A 22,339-nucleotide genomic window follows, 5' to 3' on the forward strand; every position below is an offset into this window, starting at 1 on the left:
TGTGTGTTGGCGTCACAATGCGCAACATCTTCAAGAGAAACCGACACCTACCAGTGTTCAGGATGCACGAGATGTGACACAATCAATGCAACGCATGATAGGGCTGCTTGATAAAGGCCTTCATCACTAGGAGGAGCAATTTGCATTGTTCTTTGCATTTGATCAAACTTTTATAAACAGTTTTTGGGTGTTGCAAATTTTACAGTGTTCAAAGTTCAGAGGGATCAGACTGTTAGACCTGATCTGCAGATCTGACAGGTCAGGATGAACCACTGTACCTCCTCACTTCTCCTGGGTAAGAGAATTCCTTTTTTTTGTGAAGAGATGTGAAAATTTATTTAAACATTTTTATTGGAGGTATAATCTGCCACATTTTCCTTAAAAAAATAAATAAATGTAGAGAGTTGTATAAAGAAAATTCTTTTTAATTATCACATACTCTACGTTTAAGGGATAGTAATCGTCTATTCACTATGAATTAACTCAAAATTAGTGCATTTCGATGTCAGTGCTGCTACTTTTCAATTCATAGATAAGGTTGTTGGAATATACTTTATGTTGGGTCAAAGTTTTGAGACATAAAGATAAGTTCATTCCATATCATCACAAATTCAAATAATGGTTAATATGATTAACACCAAGACAATGCTGGAAGGAAACTTCAAATGTGATTAAAAATGAACTAAACTCAGTTTGTCACTAGGGATTCTTTTCAATCTATATAACATTTTTTTCCAATAAATTTAAGTAATAATTTTTGAAATACATTTTTATTGACATTTAAATGATCATCATGTATTGTTTGTTGTTTGCCATTTACATAATTTATACAAAATGTATAAAAATCCTTTTCAAGGCAGTGACAATGTTCTCTTAACCCGACATTGTTTCTCTTTTTCTAAGGCTTACTTGTCATCCCTGTCACTTGTGGTTTTCCTCCTGGTACGGATCATATTCATTCACATGCTTACAGGCAACACACACCCAAAAAAAGCCTCCAACAATGGATGAAATCACTATTACCAGTATTCTCTTGTTCCCTGCAGGATCTTGTGATGGGTACACCAACATAACTGACGCATGGCGCAACCTCGACTTTAAATCTATTTCTTTTCCCGGCTTTCCTAAAGATGATCTGAAACTTCTTAACAATTGGTGGCGCTTCACAGGCATCGGTGGAGACACGGTTATTACATCCTGTATAGGAAACCAACTTGGTGGCACACAGCACGTAATTTTTATTGCATTTAAACCTCCAACTACTGAGTCTGTGACACCAACAACAGGGCCTGCGTATGCATATTATTCTGGGTGTCAAAACTTAGCTTTAAAAGTGAGTGTGGCCCTTTGTCCTGGAGGATTCCACGTGTATAAACCATTATATCACAACACACATGGCATGGGATATGTAACTTGTAAGTAACAAGCAATTGTTGTTATCCTATCTTAGTTTGAGTGGTGCTTCAGTTATCTATACTCACTAAGTTTTTCACATGATAAACACTTGTTAAGCTAAGGTAGCTTAGGATTGCAGAGTTCATATCTTTTTTTTTAAATGATCATTTATTATATGATCATAATAGCCATTTTGTCTCTTTTTAGATCATTCTAAGTGTAAACCAGACTCCTGTGGACCACTTGCTCAGTGTTCAACTTATGGAGGCTGTACTTGTGTTCCTGGGTATGAAATCCCCCCGACACACCTACCCACTCCAGATTCATACGGTTGTGTTGGTGGGTACATCTTATTTTATCTAAAAGGTAGAAAATATAGGACTTATTATGTTGCCAATAATTATAGTAAAAATTATAGTCACCAGGTCTTTTGTGCTGCAGGACAAGGTGAAATACTTTTTCAATGCTGAACAAAAAATATGAGACAGCTAATCAGCTTTAGACTTTAAATTTCAATATTTTATAGAGGAAGCACTAACTTAGACACGTAATTTTAGCAAGTTATGTAAATATAGATAGTTATGTGATCTTTTAATTTATCTAGATTCAGACCGACTCCCATTACAGCTGTGGTCCCTGTGGAAAAAAAATTATAGGCTTGTAGAGCATATCCAGTGGTTATGGCCATATGGCTACAGTATTGAAATACAGTAACTACCAAGCGGGTAGTACATAGGAAGGTCTCATTGTGCTCTTTATAGTTCTTAAAAAATCCTGTCTATGATGTCTCTTGTCAGACATTGACGAGTGCCAGAGGACTTCTGGAATTTGTGGTTCCAACACCAAATGTAACAACACCATTGGCGCATACTTCTGTACCTGTCTGGATGGATTCAATGCAACAGATCCAGCACTACCACCTGGAAAATCCAACGCATGCATAGGTATCATTTAAAAATCTGTCTCAGTTTCTCTCTGTTTGATGTAATCACATCACAGTTATACAGGTTGCAAAGTGTGTTCACAGTCTCTTGTTAATTGCACTTTATAGATATTGATGAATGTCTTGAAAATGTCTGTGGTGATCATGGGACCTGCAGCAACAACCCCGGAAGTTTTGTGTGTGAATGCCATGAAGGCTACCACACTGTAATGGATGCAACCCCTATTTGCCAAGGTCTGTACTGCGCTATACTCTACTCTTGGTTGTCAAAAATATATTATTAATTACTCCAAAAATTAATATTAACATCCATTAAAAACTGGTTGGGCATCTGCATGCAGCTCATGATGTGCAAATAAACAACACCTAAGCCTGGTCAAAACCACAACACAATACACTGCAGGGACAATTTTCAGTTTCATGTTGTCGCTCTTGTCTCTTTCTCAGATATCGATGAGTGTTTCAATTCAACTGTCTGTGGTCCTGACTCTGATTGCACCAACACACCTGGAGCTCATACCTGTGCATGTCAAGTGGGTTACATGCCGACTCAACCAGCCAAAGAACCCAGCGAGACCAACATCTGTATTGGTATTTGCAGCAAAGCCGAGAGTTAAAATATCTGCACAGAGAGTACTGTTAGACATTATCTGAAAACGAGAAAGAGAAACATTTCAGAAGTGAACATTTAAATGCAAAGGTAACTTTTTTTGTGATGCGGTAAATAAAAACTGCTATTCCATGGTCTTGACTGTAATCCCAGGTTTCTAGAGGAAACCTGGCCTGCACAATGCTGGTTTGTGCTAAATAAGCATCTATCTCAGAATGTATTGCACAGCATGGCAAAATCCAAACAACTAGAAGCTGACTGACTGTACTGCCAAAACTTTAAGCAATGAAGGCTAATAGACAGTGATATATTAAAGTATTTGCCTTTTACTATTAGACCTTAGTGCAACATATTCTCCAAAAGTACTGTTGCCACAGCTTCAGTTGCATAATTTGCCATTGTTGTATCTTAAGCAAATAGAAGTTAAATGCCACCAGAGTGCCCTCTTGGTTGCCGTGATGGTAGATAAAACATGATTAAGTGTGCTCGCTCTTGGTTGGCCCAGGACAATGTGATAAAACGGTGCTCTTTCAGTGGACAAAATGTGATGCAGTGCCATATAGGCTGGCCTACTTTCTACAAGATAGATATCTATGGGCCTCTAAATGGTCAAATAGTTAGTAGTTTACCATGTGTTTTATACAGAGGTGTAGTAGGTGTACTTTAAATCACATAATAAGAATATAATATAGCATAAACCACAGATTGGAACTATTTTTTTGCCCTTGCCCCTCAGAAAGCCTGAATCTGCTTCCACCCTCGACTACAGCATGTTGACAAAGGAAAAATGAATCGCCCTAAATACTTTTGTTATGTCTCAATAAAGTGTGCATGGTTTTGTTTGTGTCCAAGGTATTTCTTGATTTCTGTATTTTTGCAGATGTTGATGAGTGTGTCGAAGATGCTACTGTCTGTGGACCTAATTCCAACTGCACAAATTCAATTGGATCCTATATTTGCACCTGCTTTTCTGGTTATCGCCTGAACAAACCGGATGTGATAGCCAGCGTTGCCAACCCATGCACAGGTTTGTGCGCTTGTCCAGTATCTCACTGACACGCTGTGCTTCTACTGTTTGCATGCATATGGATCACATTAATAGTAAGAGCAGAGAGCCCTGTGTGTGTGTTCTCTCTCTGCAGATATAGACGAGTGCAGTGAGACTCCTGGTATATGTGGTAAACAAACTGTGTGTACTAATGAACCAGGGACCTTCTATTGTTCTTGTCCTGATGGATTCTACCCTTCGACTGGAATCTTGTGGGATCTGGGGATCTCATTCTGTAAAAGTGAGCAAAGTCAAGTTTAAAGATAATTAAAATTTTTGAAAATCTAAAGATGTTCATGTACAATATTTTCTAAAATACTGACAGGTCTTCAAGATATTCTAGATGAAATAAAACCTCCAGAGGTAAGCCCAGATCACATTTTTCCTTTATTACAAAGGATAACCACGTCATGCATAGTACTGATCAAATAAGTCTCTCAACTTCACTCAAATACAGTAGCAGTGTTTTAGGATCTTGATAGAGGTCCTTCTAGACACATCTACCAGTGCTAATCTTTGCTTATAAATATGTGGCAGTTATAGCAATTATCAAGCTGGTTCCTTGAGAACAGACTGAAATTGATACCTCAGTATTGTGAAGTGCAACCATTGTAATTTTGAGATGATAAAAACTTAGTTTTGTTCTCTTAAAACACAGATGTCAAATCATCAGCTTACAGTGTAGCACAGTACACAAATATTCAAAAACTCTTTTATTGCAGGGTCAGACAAAAGAGAGAGCTTTCCTTGGTAACATGGATCAACAACTTAAGGACAACATAGGTGTTGTCATACCAGATGCGGTATGTAGAAAACATGGAGTTCCTAACGGTTAGACTAGACATGGCGTGATGTGATGTGAGGACACTGTATTTGCATTCTATCATACACTTTTCTCTCTGTCCTTCTTGATGTCTTTGCAGACAGTGGCAAACAGCTTTTCTGCATCCATGGTACTTAACATCCAACACAATTAAAGCTTCGTATCATATTTTTTGTTTGCAATATTTCTAACTGCTTATTTAATTGTTACAACAACTGAATTTCTCACAGGAAGTGTCAGGTGTTGGACCAAACGCCAGGTCAGTCGAAGTGAGTAGTGAAGGAGATGGGGAGACTGGCAGTGTGATCCTGGGCCTCTCAGACCTTCTAGTTTCTGCGATGGTGCCAGGAAATCAGAACCAAACCAACAAAACAGTGCACACTTCAACAGTGGGTAAGAGAAGTTCTCCACTGTTTAGATTAGATTACATTTGAATCCCCAGTGAATATCAACTATACTTACTCTAATTTTCATCCATGTGCAAGATTTGAGCCTACATGCCATTGGTCCAGGAAGTCATGATGACAACGGTGTCTCCCTTTCTGCAAAAGGACAAACCATGGAAATCAACTTGCAGGGTCTTGCCAGTGCCAACAATGGTGAGAGAGTAGATTACAAAGAACGTGATGACTTTGATTAACATTTATAGATGTTTCTTCTTGTCTCATGTGGACAGGTTCTGCAGCAGCTGCCTTTATGACACTGAATGGGATGGAGAGTCTTCTTAGTCATCGATACTTTAAAACAGAGAACAAGACAGAGATGTACTCTGATGTTTTTACTGCGATCCTACCATCAATAAACACCACCAACCTCACTGAGCCTGTCAACTTTACCATCCAACATAAGAAGGTGCAGCATCAACCAAACTGTCATGATTATACTGTGCACCCGTTCATCCATCCAAAAAGAACTTTAAATGTATCTAATCTGTTTTTCTTGTTTTTTTTAGAAAGTACCTGAATCTGGAATAGTAACATGTGTGTACTGGGAAGACAAAAGCAAGAAGAAAGAAGAAGGTGAAGAGGATGAGGGAGAAAAAGAGGGAGAGACAATGCGTTGGTCAGTAGAAGGCTGCTGGGTTGCATACTCTGATGAAAACTACACAGTGTGCAGCTGCTCTCACCTTTCTACCTTTGCCCTCATCATGCAGATTGGAGAGGTATATATATCAGATTTCTAAGATTTCATTACCTCACACAAAATGGTTGGACCAGAGGGGCTGTGGTAGGATCAGGCCTGTAAAATACTATAGTACTTTGACATCAGTCAGCCTTTAAATCTTCTAGTGTGTACTGAGGTGAAGACAAAATTGTAGACTGAAGATCAGGTTGATCAGAATCTACGCCTGTTGTCTTTTGCCTTCTCAGCCTCCACCAGAGGATCCTTTCCTTGAGTGGCTGAACCGTATGTGTGTGATTGTCGGATTATTCTTCTTTGCTTTGGCCATCTTCACCTTCCTCCTGTGCAGCTGGAACCCCAAGATCAACAACACAGCCCGTCTTCACCTGTGCCTCAGCCTCGCCTTGTCCCATCTGCTGCTGCTGTGGAATGACAAATATGTTGAACAAGAGGTACAGTAGGATGCAGATTGTTGTTTTTGCTTTAAAAAACACAATGACAATTCCAATAAAGTTGGGACAATGTGTACAACATAAAAAACATAAAACAGAATGCAAAAAAACCTTAAAACCTCCATTTAATTGAATATAAAAAGATATTAGATATAAAAAAATGTTTGAGGGTACAGACTTGAGAGCAACTTTTCTGGGTTTAAATGTTGGCTAACTGTCTGCTAGCCTCTCAAAACAAAGATCAAAATACTGCCTGTATCTCTGCTATTTATGATATATGTACAATGCCAGGCAAAAAGAAAGGCTCAAGTGAAATAGGGTTGGGTGATTGGACAAATATATCATCTGTCGACGATGGGCTGAATCCATTATCGATTGCTTTTTTGGGCTGATTTTTAGGGTGATATTTGTCACTTTATCTCGCTAATATAACAGCGACAGCTGCTGCTTTGTGCTGCATCCTCATCCAGTGGTGCAGTACACACCCACTCAGCCGGACCAAGAGTGCGCTAAACTGGGTGAGGAGTGAGAGGTAAACATCCTGCAGAGCCCGGCTCTGTGCACTCTTTTCACGCAGTGAATTAAGAATTTATTTTGACCAAACAGAGTTTGTGGTTGTTGGAAGAGTGGACAGACTAACAAAGACCATTTTGGGGAGTTTTACATGTTTTTCTGTTGAGTTTGAATTAAATGTGTTTTCTGAGGCGTTAACAAGCCAATTAAGGTCATCTTAGTTCGGTAAAAGAGAAACCTGAATTCAGAATGTGTACAGTTGTATTTCTCTGTTTAAAATGGAAAATAAGTGTGAGAACATGTAATTTCTAGACATTTTGTGAGTTTATTTTGACTATTGGATGTAGTGAATGTACCCAGCATGCCTAACAGTGAATTTGCTGCTTGCGCTCATCTACCAGCTGAGACTGGAGAGGACAGGATGAGGCAGGAGTGGCGATGAAGATATCGTCAATCACTGATGGGTGGGCGCTGATGATGGTCGTTTGGAAAATTTTAACATATCGCCTAAATCTAAAGTGAAATGGCTGCTTAGGCAGGAGCACCCACACTTACAAAGGAGGAGATATCCAAAGAGCAGCTCAAAGAGCACACTGCATGCCTTCGAGTGGAGCTGGATGGAGAGAGAGAGTGGAGTGAGACCACTTTGAGTTAGAGAGGGACAAGATCCTTGCCTTCCTTGAGATCACAGAAAGACAGTTAGAGGAGCTGAAGGCTGAAGAGAAGAAACTAGATGAGGAAATAGACGAGGACGAGGCATCAAGGAGACATCAAGGTGTATGAGGAGAGGATTAAGCGCCTCTTGTGTGAACACCAGAAGATGATCTCTGAGTTAAAAGCGGATGCTTTACACTGTAATGAGGTGCTTCAAAAAAGAGCAAGAAAAAGGTGAGAATAAGCTTCATAAGGAAATGAGAGCCATCATGGTAGACACGCAGGAGCTCAACAATGAAAACCTTGTCAAGGAGCTTTTTTTTGGGGCACGTGATGAAGCAATGGCTTAAACAAGAGACCACAGGGAGAACCAGTTCACAGACATTAAATCCAAGTATTAGAAAAAGGAGGAGTTGCCGTCACAGGAGCTGGACAAGATGTGGAAAATACATCAGTGAGAGAGAGCAACAATGGAACAGCTGCCTCACTCATTGATATGATGTAACAGGATCTGGAAATAAACTGTTCAGTCAAGATCCAAATCGCTGACCTGGAGAAGAAGGAAGAAAGAAAAGGACCTGTGCTCCCTCTTGCAGGATAACAAACATCTTGCTGAGTTCCTTGCAAAAGTTACAAAAGAAAGTGCTGTTATAGAGGACAAAATGAAGTGAAAGGAGCCAGGTAAAATGAAATGCAAGTTTGAGGCACTGGAACAGAAATTCAGCTGGCTTCAGGTGGAAAGGGACGAGATGTGCAAGACATTCATTCCAACTATTCAGAGGGAGCAGCAGAGAGCTGGTGAGAAGAAGATGATGCTAGCAACTAGATAGTTTTGGTGTGAGTTGCAGAGTTTTGGAGATATTGGACATAGACAGGTCTGCTTTCTCTCCAACATTTACAGGACTAAATGGCATTCTGCATGTGGTGCTAACAGCACTAAAAAAAAAACACATTTGCAAAATTCAAAACCAGTGTTTCTTTTCAAATATCATGACCCAGTTACTCAAGATAATTCAAAGACCTTGTTGTGAGCAGTTTCATGCAAGAACTACCTTCTTTCTAGTAGCCAGAAAGCAGTTCCAGTAGATTCTACAGCAGAAAGAAAGTAGTTCAACTTTTGAGACCATTTGCCGTGCAGTTTTTCACAAAGTGATAACTGTTTTTTTAGAATTCAGCAACCATCCCAGTCTTTTGTTACCCCTATCCCAAAGGAGGAGGCAATTATTTACTGAAAGACTGTCATCATGTGTCTTCACAGCTGGCCTGCACCGTCATGGCGGGCCTTCTCCACTTCTTAGTTGTTGCAAGCTTTGTGTGGATGCTGCTGGAGGCGCTACAGCTCCACCTGTTGGTCAGGAGGCTCTCCAAGGTGCAGGTCATCCAGAGAGATGGCCTCCCCAAGCTACTTCTCTACCTGATTGGCTACGGCGTTCCATTTGTCATTGTGGGTATTTCAGCGCTGGTATATTCTGATGGATATGGAACTACTGAGGCAGAGGTGTGAGTAGGACTAACAGTAAAACATACACTCATTCATATTCTCTTGTATGTCTGATGTGAATCTATGTTGAAAGGATTTCTTATTTGATTCTGTTGCAGGTGCTGGCTCTCTAGACGACGTAATTTCAACTGGGCTTTAACAGGACCTGTGATTGTTATCCTTGGAGTGAGTATATTGGATGTTAGCAATTGTATATCATCTATTTAAAACCTTTTCCACTTGACCCCTCCCTATGAAAGACAGTCTATGCCAGAAGCAGTATACATCATTTAAATGCTATGAACCTGAACTGAGCAATGACATGCAGCTCAGCACTTTTGTGTCAATTTTTTCTAGTCTGTCTTCTAGTCTCTAAATCTGTAATAAATGTGTTTTGGTTAGGCGCCTATAGAAGAGAGTTTAGAAGGGTTTAGAGCAATATGATGCAGGTCTATGATGGCCATCACCATGCTTTATTATGTCTCATAAGTATTTGCTGCTATTTTTGGACTGGTACCATTTGTTACACAAATTTGGTGCAAAATTTAATTAATTTGTCCACCTGAGAATTGATAAAATGGTTTTGTAAATTTTTGTAAAGAGTGATAGTTAGCTTATTTACAGAATTTTGCAAGGTTCTTGTTAGCTTGCCGGTGTTGACACAGCCAAAGGCAATGTTGCAAGTTTGCCTAATTTCAGCCTCAGTTCGTATCAAAGACATCCTCACATGGATGTTTTACATCAGTCACAAGCACCTCCAACCAACAATGCCTGTATTGTTTTTTTTTTTATACATTCTGCAGAAAGGCATTTTTTTTTGGCAGTTCTATCTCGGCTCAGCTTCTGTGTCTATTTTTCTTTAAGCTTAACTGGAGTTTGTTCTGTGCTACTCTCTGGAGTCTGAGACCCACTTTGGCCAACATGAAAAGCGATATTTCTCAATCCAAAGACACCAGGTATGAAACAGGAGTGTTCAAGATTGTCTTTACATAGAAACAAAAAGACTGAAATGTAGGTCTGGATCATATTGGTTGACTCTGTTCAATAAAACTGTAGAAAAGTTGAAGGTGGCAATGCATAATATAATTCCCTTAATGTGCATACAGTATAGCAATGTATCTAAGACATAACCTTAAATTAAATGTTCTTGATAGTCTTATACAAATACATAATATGACATTCTAACTTAAATCTGTGTCAACTTTGTTATATACATTTTGTCAACTGATAGAGGAAATGTCAACATAATCAAAGTGTTAAAATTATGTATGTTTAAAGAGATGTACATTCTTTGCATAAAAATGTGATCTTAACTCATCTCATTAAATTCTCATTTTTTTACAGGTTGATTTTGTTCAAGATCGTCGCTCAGTTCGTCATCCTGGGCTGCACCTGGATTCTGGGTCTGTACCAGACCAATCTCTTCTTTCAGGTCCTGTTTATAATTCTTAACTCCCAGCAGGGAACCTTCCTCTTCATCGTCCACTGTGTGCTCAACAAGGAGGTGAACATTATATGCAGATGATGCCATTCTTTGTAATCTGCTCTCTGATCTGTTGTCACTTCATAGAACAATGACTACAGTAAAAACAGACACACTGTGTTAATGTTTTTGGTAGCTTTAACACACAAATCTTATGTCATCAATAAGTTGTTGCTTCTTCTAGGTGAGAGAGGAATACATTAAATGGCTGACGTGTTCTTTCAATAAGCACAAAGGAGGATCTGTGGTGAGTTTTAATATCCAAACGTTACATGATACCACAAACCACTTTAATCATTTTGACTTGTTAATTAGTTTAGTATACCATTTTTCTGAGGTGTCTTTTTAGCTTTTATGTAGCTATCAAGACTAGAAACGAAATTGTATGCTGAACAGACAAAACAGTCCTTCACACTAAAACATTAACATTAACATTAACATTAACATATCCTGGGTGCGTCTGCATGTGAGAATCCAGGCAATACACAAGACATTAGTCAAAAAGTTTCTTGTTTCATTGATCTGTAGAAGGTCTCCTCTCAAAAGCTTCAAAAACTTTTCTGGAAAATGTATTTCAACAGAAAGACGCACCATCAGTCTCCGAGGACATGGACAAAGCTGAAGAACAGACCGGCTAATGGTGACGAAATGAGTCTGGCAAAAGAGAGACGGAAGACAGAGAAGAGAAATGCATCTTATTCAATTTGAACCATTAGTCATTATTATTTAATTATTGTTTTTGATTTGGCTGTGGAAGACAGGCCATCATACACTGCCTGACCAAATAAAAAAAAAAAAGTCATACACTCTAATATTTTGTTGGACCACCTTTAGCTCCCTTGAGTTCTCTTCACATTGTGTCTGTGGAAATGCTCTTACTTTCACTATTAATCCTAGCTGTGAGTTCTGCTGTTGTTTTTTTACGATTTAAGTGATCTCCAATCATGATCATTTAAGATTTCTTTCCGACCACATTTCTTCCTGGATGATTCCACCACTATCCATCCAAGTTTTAATAATGTGTTGGACAGTTCTTAACCTAGTTTTAGTAGTTTCATCAGTCTCCTTAGTTGTTTTCTTTGCCTGATGCAGGCCAATAATTTGAAACAGTAACATCTTTTCCACGACCGCAGGACATGTCTTCTGACATGATTGTTTAAGAAATGAGAAGCTCCTCACTGCATCAGTTAGAGTTCAATAACTTGTCGTCAGCTGAAACATATAAATCACTGTAGTGATTATCCAATAGGAAGGCTCTGAACTAATTGACTGGTTAAATCCAGGTAGTGACTTTTTGTTTGGCCAGGCAGTGTATATGTGTATGTGTTAACTTCAGCTGTGTCCACTAATATGGATGACATTCACTTGGAGACATTACAAAGAATAACTAAAGTAAAAATGAAAGCATATTTTTCCTTGTTAAATACAGGCTTTTTCCTTCTCTCATTATCCAGAAAGTGCACATAGCCTTTGGGAAATTAAAATTTCTTCTCAGCCACCGATCTCTGCAATGCACAGATGCATATCTCTGACAGGGCTAGTATGTGCTTTTGTAGTGTTTCTTCTTTTACTATAATAAGATGTTCATCCTTTCTGACAACCTCTGTTTTATCTCATACTTATGGAATCTGCATGGTTTTGCTAATGTCACTGTAAAGGAAGCATGCTTGTCTATGCTACGAATCTGTCCCTACTTTGCCATTAAGATTGTTCATCCATAATATATAAACAGTATTTCTGTGAGCTCATTTGTATATTTTGTGTATTGTGTTTTTATCTGTTTGTTAATTTTGAGTCCATATTAAACTTATGTTGCCTCAGAGGTTTTTACAGTTGGTACCCTTTGGTCTGACACCCCATCTTTTCCCATATAGGATACATATGGTACCATGTACTTAAGCTCTTAGATTTATTGTATATATATATATATATATATATATATATATATATATGTGCGTGTTGTGTTGTCTTTACCCAAACTACGCTCAAGTTTGTGAACAGGTTGAATGGTTTAAGGCTACTGCTTAAAGCTGCTAGTGTGTTTCTGAACATATCTATATAACAAGGTGTTATACTGAAAGAAAAAAATAAGAGTGTTAAAGTCATGGTATGAATGTTCTAAAACTTGCAAATTGCTAAAGCTGAGGCTTAGTATTTCCAGATTGCTACAAATAAATCAGCTCTAACAGGCATCCCCCGTCAAAGCAAAAACCTTGCCCTGAGCAAGAGACACACTACACAACAGCCTTGTTTATCCTCTGTCATGTAAATAGAGGCTTCAGTTTGAATGTGTTGTTTGAGTGCATTGTGTGATGGACACAAACTGAATTAAAATATTGTTCCTTTCAGACGTAAAGTATCTGATTGGGCAGCTGTCTAACTTTTTGAGAAAACTGTTGTGTCGATTGCCCTGTCACAAAAACTCAGGTGCAACAAAAACAACATTTGTGTCCTCATTAGTCAATTCTCACTGAAAGTTAAAGTTCTATGTGTATAAGTCTATGTGTAAAAGCTGCTATACTGGGCAATGACGGCTATGAGCTTCATTTCTGATTGATTTTATTATTACTATGATTATAAGGAGTTTCATCCCTGACGTCCACATAATAGTAAGTAATGTGAGGAAATGGGCCATAAATGGCAGGTCAATAAGCTGCAACTCTTTAGTCCAAAATAAAAACTTACTAATGTACTAAACTTACTTACTAAACTTATTAAACATATGGGACACTAGGTAGAACACTTAGGCAGAACACACACAGGATGAATGTGCAACATCTACACAGGGCAAGACACAATACAGACAAGACACAATCAACACAAACAGCACCACACACAGCAGATAGGCAGCAATAAAACACTGGTTTATTAAACCTTGGTATCAAGATCGCAGACCTGGAACACATCTGTAATAGAGATGCTTGGCGACTTCTTTCCCTTTTCTCCTCTTTTGCTTGATAAAGCCTTCGGCACTAGATGTCAGTGAATTTGCATTGTGTTTTGCATTTGGATTAAATCTTATAAAAACATTTTTTTGGTGTTGCAAATTTCGCAATGTTCAACATTCAAAGAGTTTGGACAGTCGGACCTGATCAGCAGATTTGACACGTCAGGATGAACAGCTGTGCCTCTTTACTTCTCCTCGGTAAGTGAATTCCTTTTTTTATATAGATGATTGACGACAGCATATTTGACTTGTCTGTATATATTAACTCAAAATGTGAGTGATGCTATATCAGTGCTGCTAATTTTCAATTTGAAGATAAGTTTGTTTGAAAATCATGAATTTTGGATCAAATTTCTGAGACATAAAAGTTCCATCCATCATCATAAATTCAAATAATGATTATTATTATGACTAACATGACTTTATTTCTTTTAATAAAGACATAGCTGGTACTACAAGGGATGTAATTCAATGTGTACACTTCCCACCGTCTAACTTGGGATGTGTCAAATTTCTTTTGAATCTACATCTCAGTGTTTTAAAATGAATTATTTATTATTATTATTATTATTTTATTGCCATTTTAAGACAATCATCTGTTATTGCTGTTTGTTCATTATGTCCATAATTTATATAATTTTTCCTTAACTCAGCTTTGTTTCTCTTTTTCTAAGGCTTACTTGCCATGAGAGAAACAACAATGATTGAAATTACCATTTCAGCGCTGGTATATTCAGATGGATATGGAGCTACTGAGGCAGAGGTGTGAGTAGGACAAACAGTAATATATGCACTCATTCATATTCTCTTGTATGTCTGATGCACGTCTACATTGAAAAGATTTGTTGTTTGACTCTGTTGCAGGTGCTGGCTCTCTAGATGGCGCAATTTCAACTGGGCTTTAACAGGACCTGTGATTTTTATTCTTGGAGTGAGTATATTGCATCAGGAATTGCATCCCACATAGAGATGGGATGTCTCTAAATACAATCAGCTCAGCCTGGTGTATTCTCTACCTTAAGCTTATCTTGGCCAATTTCAGCCAACAGAAAAAAACCCAATAAAAATCTCACTTTTAGGTGAAATGATATTTCTCACATTTGTCTTTCACTCTGCTGCTGGATATACTGTAAAGACCAGCTGAACATGATGTAAACCAAGAGAAATTCACCCCTATTGATTTTGTATTGGGCATGAGTGATTTCGCTCTCAAAGCATTGTGGGAACGCAAGCAAAACATAGCAAACCACAGAAATGAAAAATAGAAAGGGAAGAAAGTGTTAACTTAATGCAAAGGAGGGTGAAATTAATGCATAATAATTTTCCCAAAAACTGAGGATGATAAAGTTGATGCCATGGAAGGCCAGGAAGTGTAGTCTTAACCAGCTGTACATATGTGTAGAGGAGGAGATTATTAGTGCATCTTTTATGTGTCAATTGCCTTTTCAGTTCGCTGATTTAAATAGTTCGCTTGCAAGTGTTGACACATCCACAGGCAATGTTGCGTGATTTGTTCCCCTCCAGTGGGTCTGCGTCTTTAGCCTCAACTCATCAAAGATACTCTCATGAAGAAACAGTACTTTTTATGTCTTACATCAAGTACAAGCACTTCAGACCAAGAACAAGTGAAAGAGGACTAGTAAATAAACACAGAAAAGAATGATTTCCAAAACATTTGGGACAGGGGGGCATGTTTACCACTGTGATACATCACTTTTTCTTTGGGGTGTAGTGCTTGAGGTCAATAATTTTAAAACAAATAATTAAATGTGAAATTCTTTCTCATTCTGGCTTGATATACAACCTCAGGTGCCCAATAGTCTGGGGTTTCTGTTGTCGTATTTTGCATTTCATAATGTGCTGCACATTTTCAATGGGAGACAGGTGTGGACTGCAGGCAGACATGTCCAGTACTCTTTTACTTTGAAGCCACGCTGTTTTAACATGCAGAATGTGTCTTGCTGTGTTGCTAAAATAAGCAGGGACATTTCTGAAAAAGATGTCGTCTGGACATGTTGCTCTAAAACCTGTGTGTACCTTTCAGCATTAATGAGGCCTTCACAGATGTGACAGTTCACAACATTTGTGATTTCTGAAAACAATCTGACTCAGACCACAGCACACTTTTCCACTTTGTGACAGTCCGTCTCAGATGTGCGCAGGCCCAGGTGCATGGTAGAGTCTTACCTTGTATTTATAGATGCAGCAATAAACCGTGTCTACTGACAGTTTTCCTAAGTGCTCCAGAGCCAATTTAGTATCCTTTATACGATTATGTGGGTTTTTAATGCAGTGCTGCCTGAGTAATGGGTGCTGCATGACGCCATAAACAAGTATTATTAAAGTTTGTGTACAAGCCTAATGTGTTTTTTCCTTATTTTTTGCAATATGCTGTTCTATCTCAGCTCAGCCTCTCTGTCCTTTTTTTTTTATTATTAAGCTTAACTGGATTTTGTTCTGTGCTACTCTGTGGAGTCTGAGACCCACCTTGACCAACATGAAAAGTGATATTTCTCAGTCCAAAGACACCAGGTATGAAGCAGGAGTGTTCAAGATTTGCACAGAACTGAAAAATCAGAGTTTTGTGTCTGTTTTATATTGTTTGTCCTTTCAGTTTAGTTGAACAGCACTTCTTGTTTCCAGGAAAGTTGAAGATTACAATTCATACATAATGTACATAGAGTATGACACTATTACATCATGTTCATTTGAATGGATTTGATAGTCTTATGCTGACTCACTATTTGATATTCTAACTTAAATTCATAACTAGTGAAAAGTACTGTCATTTTTGGTCATGTTTCACATTCTTAAATAAAAAACTGACTCAATTCTCATTGTTTACAGGCTGATTGTGTTCAAAATTGTGACCCAGTTTGTCATACTGGGCTGTACCTGGATTCTTGGTCTGTACCAGACGAACCTTTTCTTCCAGGTGCTCTTCATTTTGCTCAACTCCCAGCAAGGCACCTTCCTCTTCATTGTCCACTGCCTGCTCAATAAAGAGGTAGTCTTCAGTTACATCAGTCTTCTCTTTACTTTATTTTGCTTTTCACAACATGTCATTTAATTAGTGACACTAGGTGAGAAAATATGATTATGATGTTATGATGTTAACTGTGGATAGTTTATGGTGTTTTATGAACATGGTATATGAGCATTACTTTTGTGTAGTGGTTTAGTTTGTAGTTTTTGTGTATTTTTTTTGTATATTTTGTACAGCACTGAATCGTTTACTTATATACTGCAGGTACTGGACGAGTACATAAAATGGTTAACGTGCTCTTGTGGAAAAGACAGATCTGTGGTGAGTCTCTGAAAAGACAACAAATTATCTCAAGTGTTTTTTTGTTTTTTTTTAAATGTACATTAAATTCAATCACTGGAAGGTGTCAAACAACATTTGCCACTTTACATCCCAGACATCCCTTATAAATCCTTAAATCAGACATAACCCCATTTGATTTACTGATCAGTGGTTTGTATAGACTGCATGAATTTCAACAGCAATAATGGTGATTCAACTCATTTATTTTGACAGAAAGATGCACCGTCAGTGTCTGAGGATTTGGACAAACCTGAGGAACAGACAGATAATGGAAAAAAGGATGTCAGCAAATCCTAATGAAGTGAGTTATTATTATTTTGTCTGACAGGTGCAAGCCCAGAGGAGATAATGGGATTTGTTGTGCATGTGTATTTGTGAATGCGTGAGCTACTGTCTATTCTGTCCATGGCTAATCTTATATATTACTGGATCCATCAGCCTAGTATTTTTTGCCCACATTTGTGACTGTATGCTGAAGCACCTCTCCTGGTGGCAGTGATTCATAATTTTTGAAAAATCTGGTAAAACCTATTTTATTGACTGCTCTGTTATATAAGGACTCCTGACTGGCTAGGCTAAAAACAAGGCTTACCTAGTATGTTACAGGCCATGTTTTGGCCTTTGTCTAGGCTTAAAAAGTGGCATCTATTGAAAAGTTTTGTCTCAACTTAAACCATAGCAATGTGCAAATTAATTCCATGCACAATTTGATAGGATCCACTAAATTAAGGCATAATGTGAGGTGAATAAATCCCTGTTATGCATCTATGCATCTGCACAGTTGATATATTGGAGTGTTTCAGATTCACTACTAAACATATGCAATCTATATTGAGAGATTCAGACTTCAGTATAAAATGGACTGTAATTCACTTAATTCTGGACAGATTTTTGTTAATTGGTTTGTAAAAGATATGAGAAATTGAACATGATATTTGGCACGCAATTACAGGAGGTCATCTAATCAGCTCTATGCCAAAACATTGGGACGTGTAAGTTAATTACACTTGCAGCTTTTGTGAATTTTTTCAAATATGCAGATTTCTGTATCAATGATATTGTTGTAAAGCTGCCTGGTTGCTTGTAATGTTCTAAATAAATAATGAAATGTTCACTGAGAAGAAGGCTTTAACATCTGTTTGTTTTAATTGTTTCCATTAATAGGTTTATACAGGTAGCTGAACCCTGGATGCTCACAAAAACATTATACTGGTCTACTGTACAAAAACAATTCATTAAAACTTAGCATACATCCATATAAAAAACACACTATACTGTGGGAAAAACCCAACATTGCAGTAGGTGCTTCACCATTTTTGTTATGTAGAGGAGATCCCAGCACTACTGACTGCACTCTTAATATTTATATTTCTGGTTTAATGAATGCAAAAGGTGACATGTATTTCAACATGAATCTTGATACATCATTGTCCAGCAGCTTGTTATGCTGGTATGTATAATTGTACAATACAATAATTAATATTGTATTAAAACCTCCAGTTACTATTGTAATGCTGAATACATTTTAGATGTAGCTGATGTAGCTGAATAATTTAACTAGTTTGACAGTGTTTTTTGTTCTGTTTTGTTTGTTTTTTTTTTATTTCCATAGTTCTTGTAATTTATGACATTAAACTGTAGTAACATTTAATTTAAATTAAAATATTAATATTAGGAACATTAGGGCTAAAGACAGCAACAGTATACATATTTTTATTCTTGAGTATTCAATAAAATTAGGCCCATAATATCAGAAGTCCTCAAAGTGTTTTGGAAGAAGACTGTAAGACTGGCACCACCTAATTCATTTGCTTAGGTGTGGGAGCTTCCACAAACATGTTACTGCCCACACCCTCAGTGTGTCACTGTCTAAAATAACAAACTTTCTACGAAGGAAAAACATTCATGTCTCGGTAGTTTCTTTCTCTTTCTGTTTGTATTGTATTTACATGAGAGGTGAGACACTTCGAGGTGTGTCAGACTTTACAAGACAAATGTCTGTCTCTGTGATTTACATTGTATGCATTTAAAGTGTATTTATCTCACACATTGATTCATCCAGTGATCAAACTTAAAGATAAAATGTGACACTTTTCACATGGATGTCCAGTCAGTGGTGATGGTAATCTAGTCAACTGAAGCAATTAATTCCTCAGAGTGAGCTACATTGACCGAGAACTCTGCTGCAAAATCTGTTATTCAAAAACTCAGTTTTCTCTGTCATTTACCATCAGTATTGATATCTACATGACAAGTGCTCAGTTTTCCCTTTGAATGGATTAAACATAATAATAATAAACATCAGAAAAACGGAAATCCAAGGATCAACCTAGTTTAACCTAATTTCTTTGTATTTCAAGGAGGTCTCTATTTAGCATGCATGCACTTTATACATTGAGGAACAAAATTAAAAGTTATTGCTGTTTTTAGGCAAAAGTGAAGTGCACTCCACTTTTGGCAGAGAGTCAGTTTCCCATCGCTTCCTTCAAATCATCAAACTTCATATTTTGAATGATTATTTTTACAGGGGTAATGCCAGAGTTGCCCTGAGGCACAAGAGGACTAAGCGCACAAGAGGACTTAGGGCCCCCAAGAGAGCTTGAAATCATATAATTAACAGGGTGGTTAGTTAACACTAATGTGTCAGTCAATTCCAGCTGCCTCTGTCAGAGCTGGTATTATATTCATGCACACAGTGAAGGTCTGTTTCTGAATATTAAAGTGCAAATTAATGCACAATTAATGCACAATAAATTATTATTATTATAATTGGCAGCAGTGAGGTGGTGGGGGGCCCCACCCAAAACAAATTCTGCTCAGTGCCCCATAAAAGCTGGAGCTGGCCCTGAGTAACGCACATTATTTAACTTATCTGACTGATAAGTTTTTCCGAGGAATTTCTCTTGCTGATTTTTGAATTTCTGTGTTGCTTTTTGTCTGTTCATATATATTATAAAAATAAATAAATAATAATAATAATCACTGCTGTAACTGTTTGCAATACAGATTTGGACAAGCAAATGTCAAATCATTAATAGAATGGTTGTGGTGGAATTTATCAGCAGATAATAGGGGAATGAGAATTTGATTCATGTGAGAAACTTGCAAAGATTACTGCTGCACATCAGAAGTGACGGCCCACATAAAGCAATTTGAATCATCCTTATATTTGAGAGTTGTAAAGTCATACTACATGACTAAGTACACATTTGTTTGTCTATACTCTTGCTATTAACATAACTGTACGCAGGCAACACATGATTTAGCTTGCATTGTGTGCAGTAGTATGATGCATATGTCTACCTCAAGGGTGGCAGCATTTAATCACATATAATGACAGCGCATTAGATGCACTTTTTTGAAGGAATTTTGATCATTTTTAAGATATCACCTAATTTAAATAATATTGTGTAAAGTGTATGAATCTGAGTGTTCTCTTTTGAACTGTACCTTTATGTCCCAATGAAATGGCAGGAGTCTGTCTATTATTTTTTTCAGTTTTTAAAAATGGGGTTGACAAACAATGATGATTAATTTGAAAAAGCTTTGAAGGGGGAGGTAAGACATCAATGCCGATATTAGACAAGATTGAGTGAAAATCCCCTGTATCCTTTGTATCAAACTGAATTGTTTTTGTCATCAGTCTCAGGACAGACCGCTGACAAAGCAGAGAAGTGATCAGGAATAACTGGTGGCTGGACGAAACTTCTCAGTCGTCTCCATTTTAAGGTATAATGAGGACAGATTAATTTCCTAATAGAACTGCAGTGGAGTGACTCGGTCCGCAGATTACGGAAACTGAAATCCCCTGTGGAAATGTAGCAAACGAGCAGAAATAAATAATGTCCTCATGTCCTTCCACTCCCTCATCAACTGCAACCTTGGTGCTCTTAAGCTACACTTAACTGCACTTAGCTACACACTTACAAGTCCAGTTTTGAGTAGCCAACAGTGGAAGATGTGAGCAAGATGTGTCTGCCTGCTCATTATAACTTGGATGTTACAAATTATTAGCCAGTAAGCACTAATTGAACTGATTTAATTGATTATCACCAAAACAGTTCCTTGACTATCATAATCTGCACGTTAAATCGACCCATTCAGGTGACTGAACTGTTTTTGCCGACCACAAGGTTTTCTCTGGAAAAAAAGAACCAAACCTGTTAAAATGTGCCAAATTTCCCAAAAGCAGTGAATAATAATTGTTTTTATTTCTAAAATGAAAATTATTCTGATCCATGAATTTTCAGAAATCATAAATGACCAATGTACCAAATATTATACAAATAAAACTTGTCAGGCTTTACAGAATTACTTCTCCAATGTTGGTAGAGGAACTGATACTCAGTGTAAAATGTTGTAATGTTGGGTGGATACATATTAAAGCTGCATATGAACATTGTTAATACCATGTTATACAGTGTTTCAGCATCCTCGTGGCTTATCTCTTAGGAACTACAGCAGTTACCTAACAGGGCCCAGCATGAAATTTGCAAGCCAAATCCACTATATCCCCGTAGAGCATAAGACACACTGATGTTGATGTAGTTTCCTATGACAACCACTAGATGTTACCAAAGTGCCATATTTGCACCTTTAAATGAGTGGGTTTCGTGAGGGCTTTGGGTTGTAATGCCTTAAAACTGCTCCTGGTGTGAATCTGAACAGCCCCTTTTGACTGTGTACCTCATGTAGTGGCTATTATCTGCTGCTGGGCTTATGTATTACCTTGCAGTGGTGTTAATGTAAGCAACCTCGCATGCAACAGCACCACTGAGTTCTAGGAAAAAAAGATTATTTTTCTGAACAGAAGCCAAGAGCAGAAGCTTTACTGAGCTTTACAAGCTTACTGTTGTTGTATTCACAGGATGGACATTACAGCAACGCAATAGAAGTTGGGATATGCTTTGCATTTCACTTCCGTTGCATTATATTATATGTATTATATATTATATTATGTCAATATATGTATTTTAGTCTGTGCACTTTGCAACTCATGTCTAGGAAACAGTCGACATTTGTCTGTTTTGTCTGCCTGTTCTTCAATAATTTGTGGATGTGTGTGTGTGTGTGTGTGTGTGTGTGTGTGTGTGTGTGTGTGTGTGTGTGTGTGTGTGTGTGTGTGTGTGTTTGCATGCATGCATGTGAGCTATAAGAGAAACTTGGTACATTCAAATTCCTGTTTAATGATGTGTGGCGTCTGTAAGGATCAGCTGGAACTCTGCGTTCTGTCTGCTTGAGTGCTGATTGCATCCCAGTTGAGTCTTGTGATGATGCCCTCGACTCTGTCCAGGCACGAGGCCATCCGATGACACAGCCAACACTCACACTCTAAAAGCCCCGTTCGCAACCATGTATTCAGAGCGTCTTAAACGCTGAATCTATTTGATATGAACTCTGACAGTTTTCTACAAGCATGCACTGCAACTGAGAAATATATTAATCAGATTTTTCATATGTCCTGAGAAAATCGCTTCAGAGAAGAGCCAAGAGGGATAGCGTCCGATTCTATCAGCCAGATATTGACCTATCACAGTTATA

At 37.8% G+C, this 22,339-nt stretch overlaps 1 protein-coding gene and 1 pseudogene across 1 annotated transcript; both read left to right on the plus strand.

Moving 5' to 3' along the window:
• Nucleotides 1-264: 264 nt before the first annotated feature.
• On the plus strand, nt 265-11,161 carry LOC146310022 (uncharacterized). Its single transcript, XM_084744232.1, has 22 exons — nt 265-295; nt 1,047-1,415; nt 1,603-1,734; nt 2,193-2,339; nt 2,447-2,572; nt 2,786-2,929; nt 3,829-3,975; nt 4,091-4,237; nt 4,322-4,359; nt 4,719-4,799; nt 4,920-4,949; nt 5,050-5,212; nt 5,305-5,418; nt 5,496-5,671; nt 5,772-5,981; nt 6,190-6,393; nt 8,819-9,060; nt 9,160-9,226; nt 9,905-9,996; nt 10,385-10,544; nt 10,708-10,770; nt 11,105-11,161. The coding sequence occupies exons 1-22, from the start codon at nt 265-267 to the stop codon at nt 11,159-11,161; spliced, it is 2,940 nt and encodes a 979-aa protein (XP_084600358.1).
• Nucleotides 6,554-8,390, plus strand: LOC146310023 (dynein regulatory complex subunit 4-like; annotated as a pseudogene).
• Nucleotides 11,162-22,339: the final 11,178 nt, after the last annotated feature.

This window comes from Lutjanus erythropterus, chromosome 19 (genome assembly GCF_056507025.1).
Source record: "Lutjanus erythropterus isolate fLutEry1 chromosome 19, fLutEry1.hap2, whole genome shotgun sequence".
Lineage (NCBI taxonomy): Eukaryota > Metazoa > Chordata > Actinopteri > Lutjaniformes > Lutjanidae > Lutjanus > Lutjanus erythropterus.

What these genes read in the sequence shown, in the direction of transcription:
- LOC146310022 (XM_084744232.1), top strand. Translation starts at nt 265, where the DNA reads ATGAACCACTGTACCTCCTCACTTCTCCTGG. An exon ending in GGAACTACTGAGGCAGAGGT is followed by an intron (nt 9,061 to 9,159) that starts GTGAGTAGGACT and finishes ATTCTGTTGCAG; the next exon opens with GTGCTGGCTCTCTAGACGAC. An exon ending in TCTCAATCCAAAGACACCAG is followed by an intron (nt 9,997 to 10,384) that starts GTATGAAACAGG and finishes ATTTTTTTACAG; the next exon opens with GTTGATTTTGTTCAAGATCG.